The 10,323-nt window shown below is 49.3% G+C and overlaps 2 protein-coding genes across 2 annotated transcripts; one reads left to right on the top strand and one right to left on the bottom strand.

Annotated features, from left to right (window-relative positions):
* Nucleotides 1-4,947: 4,947 nt before the first annotated feature.
* Nucleotides 4,948-5,916, bottom strand: LOC147980090 (uncharacterized). Its single transcript, XM_087515468.1, has one exon. It carries the CDS (start codon nt 5,914-5,916, stop codon nt 4,948-4,950), a length of 969 nt encoding a protein of 322 aa, XP_087371594.1.
* Nucleotides 5,917-6,782: 866 nt separating this feature from the next.
* Nucleotides 6,783-10,029, top strand: LOC125544395 (glucan endo-1,3-beta-glucosidase 14). The gene is made up of 3 exons (XM_048708074.2): nt 6,783-7,328; nt 8,467-9,500; nt 9,592-10,029. The coding sequence occupies exons 1-3, from the start codon at nt 7,235-7,237 to the stop codon at nt 9,646-9,648; spliced, it is 1,185 nt and encodes a 394-aa protein (XP_048564031.2). The 5' UTR covers nt 6,783-7,234; the 3' UTR covers nt 9,649-10,029.
* Nucleotides 10,030-10,323: the final 294 nt, after the last annotated feature.

Genomic DNA, 10,323 nt, shown 5'->3' with positions numbered 1-10,323 from the left:
AAAACCTAGATCAACTTAATGATCTCGGTAGGACCGAAAGTGGAGTATCGGTCAGACCGAGAATCATAAAGAGGTTTTGGAAGTTTAAGTCTATGACGAATCGGGGACTCCGAGCGCTCCTCACACAGAGTGGTTCGAATCTGACTTGATCAAATTTTGTGATGCAGCATGAATAGAGTTTGAGACGAGAAAAGCATAGATAGCTAGAGGAGGTTCTTAGGCATTCTTGTCCATCCACTTGGCAAAAGAAGATAAAACCAAACAATCAAAACAACAAGTGGATGTCCTCGAATGAGTAAAGTATGCAACCAGTATGTTCACACAATAAGATGGCAAATGAAATATGTGACGAGGCATGCACAACCAATTCTAGCATCTATCAAGCAATTTGCGATGACTAGGTCATCTATATATGAGTATATTGACTTAGGAGTCAAGTGAGAGCACTTGATCATAGGTCATACTCATCGTTTAAGCTCAAGTGGGGTTACCACTTTTACATAAAGCATTGTTTTGTTCACATCTTTAGAGTTGCTTTAGCTCAAGTCTTAGAGTAAAGCTCCCCCTAGATGTGATATCCCCCTTAAGAGGGATGAACTAATCTTGGGTTTTGTCGATGATGACTTCATGTAGATATTGAAGATGTGGATGCTCAATGTTGATGTAGATCTCTTGGAGCTATCCATTTGAGTGAATTGCACTTTCAATACCTACATGGGTTAGTCCCATAAGGAACAAGCAAGGATATCCATAGACATAGAGTGATGCACACAAAAGATGATGTCCATGAAAACTTTTAGGTTACCTTGTCCCTTGTCTCACCAACAAGAGGGTTTGTGACTCCTTGAACTAGTGCAGGATGTGGAAGTTGATTGCACTTGTTCTTGCCAAAATGATAAGAGTGAAGTATGTTGGCGGAGTCACCCTCAAGAACTCTCTAGTTCTTCTTCTTTTGAATCCACATCATCTTGATGGGAATCCTTGGAGTTGTAGTCGTACTTGACGAAGTGGAGCTTGAAATAGTCTTGGGAATCCACTTGACTAAGGTCTTTGGAGCTTCTTCAAATGCATCAATTTCCTCTTGAAGCTTGTCCTTTCCTTTTTGCTTGTAGTCTTGTGGTGGAAGATCATCTTGAGCTTGTGTCCCCTTGAAAGAAGTATACTTTTCTTGTTGGGGGACAAACTTTGTCTTGGGGTATTGATCTTCTTCCCACTCAACTCCATTGGCATTGAACTTTCGTTCAAAACCAACACCTTGATTCTTCCGGTGCATTCCTTGCTTGCGCACAATTTCCTCGAATTGCTTACTCCCGGCAAGGCTTTTGTACACTCCTTTCTCTATAATTCCCTTCAATAAGCTATTTTCTTGCTCAAGTGTAACTTTGCTAAGAGAATCATTAGTGGAATCAAGAGAACTACTAGAAGCAACAATATTGGATTTAGCATGATCATTGTTACTACTAGAGGAAGAATCTTTCTTGTTAGACTTGACTTGAGGCATGTAAGTGGATAAGAGTAAACGCTTGGCAATGTAAGAAGAACTTTTCTTGTGGAGATCATCATTGATTGCTTTTAAGAACTCATGCTCTTGCTCAAGATTGAGCTTTTCAAAGCGTAATTTCTCATGAGCTCTTAAAAATTCTTGATGATCTTCGAAGATGGTTTCATGAGCTAACTTAAGAGTGTTTAGTTCTTTAGTTAGGGCTTCAATCTTCTCCTTATCATTGTCATTCGTTTTATCTTGATTAGCATGTTTAATTGACATTTCATCATAGTATTCATCACTAGAGTTGTCACCAAGCAAATCATCACCTAACAAGTCATCTTCATCACTATTGAAATCAACATACTCGGGGTGTGTTACCTTAGGACCTTTGGCCATGAAGCATCTTCCAATTCCTTCATTTGGTGAGTCAAATATGTCGTAGGAGTTGGTTGACACAAGTGCTAGACCGGCAACACCTTCATCTTGAGTATCTTCGGAGCCGGAGTAATAACTTCTCTCGGAGTGGCTGTCGGAGTCGGAGCCGGATACCCATTCACCAACATGAGCTTGATGTCTTCGTCTTGTGTAGCTCCTTGATGATTTTTCCTTCCTTTCCGAATCCTTGCTTCTCCGTGAGTATCTTCGTTCATAACGATCATCTCTACTCCTTCTCTCTCTTGGTGGTGATCCTTTGCTTCTTCTTTTTGGAGAATCTTCTCTTCTTTTGTAGGGAGCCGTACACTCATTGGAATAGTGTCCGGGTCTTCCACAATTGTAGCAGTTTCGCTCTCGACTAGAAGATCTTTTGTCATTGTAGGACCTTGACTTGGAGCTTCTATCTTTGCTTCTACTCTTGTAGAACTTGTTGAAGTTCTTCACCATTAAGCTCAATTCTTCATTGAAGTCTTGTTTCTCACTTGATGATGTAGGGGCTTCACATGAGGCTTTATAGGCACCACTTGATTTTTTGTGAAGTTCCTCTTTATCCTTAAGTGACATCTCATGAGCAACAATTCTTCCAATCACCTCCGTTGGCTTGAGATCTTTGTAATTGGGCATCATTTGGATCAATGTGCACACGGTATCATATTTTCCATCCAAAGCTCTTAGAATCTTCTTGATGATGAATTTATCGGTCATCTCTTCACTTCCTAAGCCGGCAATCTCATTTGTGATGAGAGCAAGCCTAGAGTACATTTCAGCGACACCTTCACCATCCTTCATCTTGAACTTGTCAAGTTGGCTTTGAAGCACATCCAACTTGGATTCCTTGACGGAGTCGGTACCTTCGTGCATATCAATCAAAGTGTCCCAAATTTCCATTGCATTCTCAAGGCGGCTGATTTTGTTGAATTCTTCGGGGCACAATCCGTTGAAGAGAATATCACAAGCTTGAGCATTGTATTGCAACATCTTCAACTCATCCGTGGTAGCTTCACGGTTCGGTTCTCTCCCATCAAAGAAGTCACCTTGCAAACCAACACACACAATAGCCGAAACGGCAGGGTTATGTCCAAGAATATGCATTTTCATTTTATGCTTCCAACTAGCAAAATTAGTACCATCAAAGTAAGGACCTCTACAGTGATAATTTCCCTCGCTAGACGCCATACTCTCCTAGGTTGTGAAACCAAGGCTATGACCACCAAAAGCTATGGAGATCAAGCAAATGGAGACCAAAGCTCTGATACCACTTGTAGGATCGAAAATATGTATAGAGGGGGGGTGATTAGACTACTTGACCAAATAAAAACTTAACTTTTTCCCAATATTAGTTCTTGGCAGATTTTAGCTAATTTAGGACAAGTCAAGCAATCATCACATAATTCAAGCAAGCATGCAAAGAGTATATAGGCAGCGGAAAGTAAAGCATGCAACTTGCAAGAATGTAAAGGGAAGGGTTTGGAGAATTCAAACGCTATTGGAGACACGGATGTTTTTCCCGTGGTTCGGATAGGTGGTGCTATCCTACATCCACGTTGATGGAGACTTCAACCCACGAATGGTAACGGTTGCGCGAGTCCACACAGGGCTCCACCCAAGGGTAACGGTTGCGCGAGTCCACACAAGGCTCCACCCACGAAGGGTCCACGAAGAAGCAACCGCCCACAAAGGGTCCACGAAGAAGCAACCTTGTCTATCCCACCATGGCCATCGCCCACACAGGACTTGCCTCACTAGCGATAGATCTTCACGAAGTAGGCGATCTCCTTGCCCTTACAAACTCCTTGGTTCAACTCCACAATCTTGTCGGAGGCTCCCAAGTGACACCTAGCCAATCTAGGAGACACCACTCTCCAAGAAGTAACAAATGGTGTGTAGGTAATGAACTCCTTGCTCTTGTGCTTCAAATGATAGTCTTCCCAACACTCAACTCTCTCTCATAGGATTTGGATTTGGTGGAAAGAGGGTTTGAGTGGAAAGCAACTTGGGAAGGCTAGAGATCAAGATTCATATGGTAGGAATGGAATGTCTTGGTCTCAACACATGAGTAGGTGGTTCTCTCTCAGAACATATGAGTTAGAATGGTGTGTGTGTTCTAATGGCTCTCTCCTCGAATAAGAAGAAGGTGGAGGGGTATATATAGCCTCCACACAAAATCCAACCGTTACACAGTTTTCCAATCTCGGTGGAACCGAATCAATGAGCTCGGTCGGACCGAAAATGTAAACCTAGTGACCGTTAGTGATTTTCGGTGGGACTGACATGCAACTCGGTAGGACCGATGTGGTTAGGGTTTGGGCATAACGTAATCTCGGTGAGACCGATTACACAAACTCGGTGAGACCGAATTTGGTAATTAGCTAACCAGAGAGTTGGTCAGGCAAACTCGGTGGGACCGATTTGCTCTTTCGGTGAGACCGAGTGGAACTCGGTGAGACCGAAAAGTTACAAAGGGGAAACACTGAGTTTACATTGCAATCTCGGTGGGACCGATTCGCTCTTTCGATGGGACCGAAAAGTTACGAAAGGGAAACAGAGAGTTTGCAACCCCATCTCGGTGAGACCGAGATCCCTATCGGTAGGACCGAATTGCTAGGGTTTGGCAGTGGCTAAAGACAAGTGAAACTCGGTGGCGCCGGATAGGAAGAATCGGTAGGACCGAGTTTGGCTTAAGGTTTAGGTCATATGTGGATATGGAAAAGTAGTTGAGGGTTTTGGAGCATATCACTAAGCACATGAAGCAAGAGGCCCATTAAGCAACACCTCATCCCTCCTTGATAGTATTGGCTTTTCCTAAAGACTCAATGTGATCTTGGATCACTAAAATATAAAATGAAGAGTCTTGAGCTTTTGAGCTTGAGCCAATCCTTTGTCCTTAGCATTTTGAGGGTTCCACTTTCACATCCATGCCATGCCAATCATTGAGCTTTTCTGAAATAATCATCTTGGAATAGTATTAGCTCAATGAGCTATATGTTGTTATGAATTACCAAAACCACCTAGGGATAGTTGCACTTTCACACACCCACCAAAGATCCAACATAAGCAATATTTTTTTCGCACCTTTTGTCCAAAGGGATGTTGCTAACATTGACCCAAGCAATGTTAAGTACACCCTTGGCACCCATAGATTCATACCATTTTTTGAGACTCACCACAACACCACAGCTCTTAATATTCATAGTTTCAGCGAAACAAGCTTTGTCAACATCTCTAGGTGAAGGAAATCTCATCACAAATGTATTCAGCCCAATCGACCTAGCAGAACACTTCCAATTTGTATTAATGTATGCATTAAAGAACTCCTCCAACTGCCTGCCACTAGCTTGCCCTTCTATCACAGAGATGACAATATATATGTTCCTATCAGTATTTGGCTTGGGTGTACTAGCGTCATGTATGTAGAAGAAACCCTTCCCCTTAGCTTGAAAACCACACATAGGGGCCACACATTCCCAAGGAAGAACAGTATTGCAAATAGGAACCAGATGTCCATTTAAACCACATCTACCGCAAACTGCTCTAGGACAGCACATTGGGACATGCCCAGGATCTTTGCAAGTGACGCAAACCTCAGCACCACCCACTAGTGGGGTGGTATTCCTTCTTCCCGGAGTTGGATGACGTCGATCTTGCTGAGGACGTACATCGTGTTGGGGTCGCAGATCTTGTTGAGGACGCAGATCTTGTTGTGGACGCTGATTGTCTCCCGTAGTCTCCTTACCTTGATTGTTGCTGTCGCCCCATCTCTCGGTGCGACAACCATCGCTCTGCGTTTCCATGGCCGCCGCCTCCCACCTTGTTCGATCTGGCAGCACGCGTCCTTGATCCATGTTGGTGGAGATCTGACCGCCTTCCTCGATGTCCTGCGTCCACACCATGTTGCGGCCGCCTCCACCCCCGCCGCGCCCGGCGCCCCGGCCAGCCCGGCCCACCCCGAAGCCGTCAAGCCGATGGCCGCGGTTCTCCGCTCCTCGATCCGCCATGGGAGTGGGCTGACTCACGCGTGGCGGGGATGCAGCGACCTGAGCGAAGGATCTGTGGTCTCCTCCCGCCTTCCCCTCCCACCAGCCGAACGACGGGGAAACCCTAGGCGTCGAAACCCTAGGCGCCTCCCAGAAGTGGTGGAGGAGGAGATCGAGATCTGGAATTGAGCGGGTCGGTGGGGATCTTATCTCCTCCGCCACCCTAGTCGCAGCCCGCATGACCTGTAGCCGGCGGCCCCACCTGGCACGGGCTTGCCCCACCCTCTGGCCCCGCCATGGCGCGCGTGTCGGGTGCGGGTCCGAGGACCCCCGGGTCGGACGTCTGCTGCGGTACACGGGACGAGCCCAGTGGTACACGGACGTGCCCACAACCACCGACTCCGGCGCATCGGCGACCACGCGCGTCGTCGGCACCGCTGATCGGCGGCCATGGTCGGCGTGGGGAGAGAGAGAGAGGATAGGGACGTCAGAAAAGCCATCCTTTGCTCGAACCTCTACCGATCATCCCGAACATGATTTGGGATGCGGCCGCGCGTTGGTCGCACCCACGATCCAACGGATAGAAACGGACATGGACGAAGTCATTGCCGTCTCAAACGGACGAAATCTGACTAAATCGGACGTCCGTTTGGGTCGTGCAGTGGAGTTGGCCTGAATGAAGGATGCTCACTTGCTCGCACACGTTCCTGGCGCAGCCCATGCTTTCACTTCACCAGAGCCCAACAACCATGCATTGGCACTGCAAGCAGCAGCACAACGCAAATAAGCGCACGGGGTCGTTGAAAAGCTTGGGACAGACAGTACGTGAGGTCCAGCTCGGCTTCCACCGTGCCTCCCACCGGCAGCATAACACCGTGCTCCTGCAGCCGCGACCTGAAAGAGACGGAAGACCGGTCAGAGATCCGCAGCCGACGAGGCGGAGGTAGCACACTGTCATATCCCTCTTGCCTCCCACCGTCTTCCTCCGTGCTTCCCACCGGCACCGGCACGCACAAGTCAAGCCACACCACCACCTGCTAGCTTCTCAACACTGCAGCAGAGCAGCCTGAGCCTAGCCTCCCTTCCGCTGCTTAAATACTAGGCCATTCGTGAACCCTACGCCAGTCCATTCGCGCGCGTGATCCAAGAAGAACACAAGCCAACGGGCAGTCGGGCACAAGCACAGATACGGCGGCCGGTGGAGCATAAGGTCAACACACCTGGCCGAGGAGGCCTTGCTAGCTTTTGCTCTCCCCCTAGCTTCTTCTACCCGCTTGGCTCTTCTCCCTGGACTGGTCAGGGGCCCGGTACGCCGTACTCGCGCGGCCGGATCGGAAGGATGGCGGCGGCATCAGCTCGGGCGCCGTCGAGAGCAGCTTCCTCCGTTGGTACGGCCGCCGGAGTACTCCTGGCCCTCGCCGTCCTCCTCACAGGTGAGTTCCATCCGTCTGCGTGCGCTGCGAACCCCAGTATAACCCGGGCTCTAGAGATCTCGTACGTACGCGCGCGTCGTCACAATGGTCGTCCATTCCCTGCTTCTGTGCTTATCGTCGGCCATCTTCTGTGTCTATTGCTCCTATATTTATTTTCCCTGTGCATGCAAAGAGCATTTTACTATTACAAGGGCAAAAAACGGGCTGTCGTTTTGCAAGTCGTTAGTACCAACAGTACTTCTGATAAGTGGTCGCATTTGCTGGAGTTGCCATTGATTATCTGGTAGGTGCATCTGCTGAGATTAAGCATATCTAGGTGTTGGTGGTTTTGGCTACAACACAGCCAAGGCGACATGGCGCCCCTATCTTGGCGTTCCATGCCGCAAGTAATGCACCGCCCACTGTGGCTGCGGCGACAAAAACTGTGAACTTTAAATGATACGCTGAGATTTGTTATTCGACGAAAAACAAAACGTATCAGCTTTCACTCACTCTTTACAAGCATGCTGTAGGAGTATGATATATTACCCCGCGTTGGCATTTCCATTGTTTTCTCTCCCAATTTCGCGCATCTGACGATCTGGCCCTGAGCTGTGCTTGCTTTCTCCACAAAGTTTCTCCGCAAAGGCTGCCTTTTATCATTTTCTTATTATTCCGCAGTCTGCAGCTAATTAAATTTAATATGCTCGCAACTTGGGCGATAGTTGAAAGTAAAGGGTTCGCCACTTCTCCAGTAATGCACGTGGAATTTTGGAATAATTGGATTTTAACATGGTGGTATTGTATTAGTTTTTGGTAGGGCTCAACCACACCACTTGACCATGTGGTCCAGTGAAATCTTGCTTCTCTTCCATTGGATCACGCACCCCCTCGATCTCCATCTGAATGTAACTGTACGCTTGTACTATTATATTACCTATAGATTGCTTTTCTTTTGTTCCGATCGCCTTGCACTGATGGCATACAGTATGAGTTGGTAACTGACACACTGATAAATCGCTATGTTTTTATGCCAATTATGAAAAATTATGGAGAAAATGAACCAAATGAATGGATTTCACATTCGCAGCGATAGTACCGATCGCCGTGTATGTAGAAATGACCGATGTATGACACGGAACAACAATTAATTTTGCAGAGCAGGTGATTGTGGCGGATTCCCTGTCCATCGGCGTCAACTACGGGCAGATCGCCGACAACCTCCCTGCGCCGGGGCGGGTGTCGACGCTGCTCCGGTCGATCAAGATCAGCAAGGTGAAGCTCTACGACGCCGACCCGCACGTCCTGCGCGCCTTCCTCGGCACGGGCGTGGAGTTCGTGATCGGCATCGGCAACGAGCACGTCCCGGCGATGGTGAGCTCCACGGCGGCGCAGGCGTGGCTCCAGCAGCACGTGGTGCCGCACCTCCACGCCGGCGCGCGCATCACCTGCATCACCGTCGGCAACGAGGCGTTCAAGGGCAACGACACCGCCCTGCAGGCCAGCCTCCTGCCCGCCATGCACTCGGTGCACCAGGCGCTCGGGACGCTCGGCCTGCAGGGCCGCGTGAACGTGACCACCGCGCACTCGCTGGACATCATGGGCGTCTCCTACCCGCCCTCCGCCGGCGCGTTCGCCCCGGGCGCCGTGGCGCACCTGCAGCCGTTCCTCAAGTTCCTGTCGGCGACGAGGGCCCCGTTCCTCATCAACTGCTACCCGTTCTTCGCCTACAAGGACGACCCGGCGCGCGTGCCGCTGGACTACGTGCTCTTCCAGCCCAATGCCGGCGTCACGGACCCCAGCACGGGGCTCAACTACGACAACATGCTGTACGCGCAGGTGGACGCCGTCTACTCGGCCATCAAGGCGCTGGGGCACACGGACGTGGACGTCAAGGTCTCCGAGACCGGGTGGCCGTCCCGGGGCGACCCCGACGAGGTGGGCGCCACGCCGCAGCACGCCGGGACCTACATCGGGAACCTGCTGAGGAGGATAGAGATGAAGCAGGGCACGCCGCTGCGGCCGGCGGTGCCCATCGACGTCTACGTCTTCGCGCTCTTCAACGAGAACCTCAAGCCCGGCCCGGCGTCGGAGCGCAACTACGGGCTCTTCTACCCCGACGGCACGCCGGTCTACAACGTCGGCCTGCGCGGATACCTCCCGCCCATGGCGGACTCACAAGGAGCGCGGCAGGTACGGTTTCTTGATTGGCTTGCTCGATCAGCGCATGCATATGCATTTACATAGACCGTGACAAGCCAGCACCTGGGTTGTGTTTACGCAGGCGGTTCATGTGATTCTACTCATCGCCATGGCGACGGTCGCTTTTGCCTTGTCCTGACAGTATCCATCAACTACTGAGTTTCTGACGGTGAAGGGTGAAGGGTGTCATGGCTGTGATTGAACAGAGCTGAGCCAGAGTGCATCCACTCCTTGAAAGAAGACAGAATGACCCCCTCTCTTTTTGAGGTGTACTCCTTCCATTCCACAATACATGCCTTCCATTTATCAAAATATAAATATATCTAGACATGCTTTAGTATATAGGTATTTTTATTTTTGAACAAATGGAAGTCAAGTATTTTGGAACGGAGAGAGTAGAACTGATGTATTTTGGGCAATGCCATTCATTGCCATCCGGATGTGCTCTAGCACTAACCGAAGCTTGGACGTCATTTGTCTCCTTCATTTATTAAGAAAAATGTGACATGTTTTTGTCCTGCGAATGGAGAAACAATAGTGCAGACATGCTTTTCTTCAAACTAAAGATTTGTCTCCTCCATTAGTTAAGAAAAATGTGTCAAGGTTTTAACGAAAAGGAACAACAACAAAACAAGAGAGAAGTCCATATTACAACCGCCCTTCCCTTCCCCTCCCTCGTCGCGCCGCCGCCTGAGGCGCCGCCAGCGAAGCCCGGGCGGGCTCCAGTGATGGCGACGGCGGGGTGTTTCCCCTAGGTCTCTTCTTCCCTCTCACCTTGGGAGCATCTAGCGGCTGGAGGAGGGCCTCGGGAGCT

The sequence above is a fragment of the Triticum urartu genome, chromosome 3A (assembly GCF_056163025.1).
Source record: "Triticum urartu cultivar PI428250 chromosome 3A, HENAU_Tu73, whole genome shotgun sequence".
NCBI classification, from domain to species: domain Eukaryota; kingdom Viridiplantae; phylum Streptophyta; class Magnoliopsida; order Poales; family Poaceae; genus Triticum; species Triticum urartu.
Note: the sequence above shows the minus strand (reverse complement) of the source record. Positions and strands in the feature narration are given on the sequence as shown.

Coding starts and splice junctions, on each gene's coding strand:
- LOC147980090 (XM_087515468.1), bottom strand. CDS start 5,916: ATGGCGGATCGAGGAGCGGAGAACCGCGGCCATCGGCTTGACGGCTTC.
- LOC125544395 (XM_048708074.2), top strand. CDS start 7,235: ATGGCGGCGGCATCAGCTCGGGCGCCGTCGAGAGCAGCTTCCTCCGTT. Junction 7,329..8,466: donor CCTCGCCGTCCTCCTCACAG/GTGAGTTCCATC, acceptor TTAATTTTGCAG/AGCAGGTGATTGTGGCGGAT. Junction 9,501..9,591: donor ACTCACAAGGAGCGCGGCAG/GTACGGTTTCTT, acceptor GTGTTTACGCAG/GCGGTTCATGTGATTCTACT.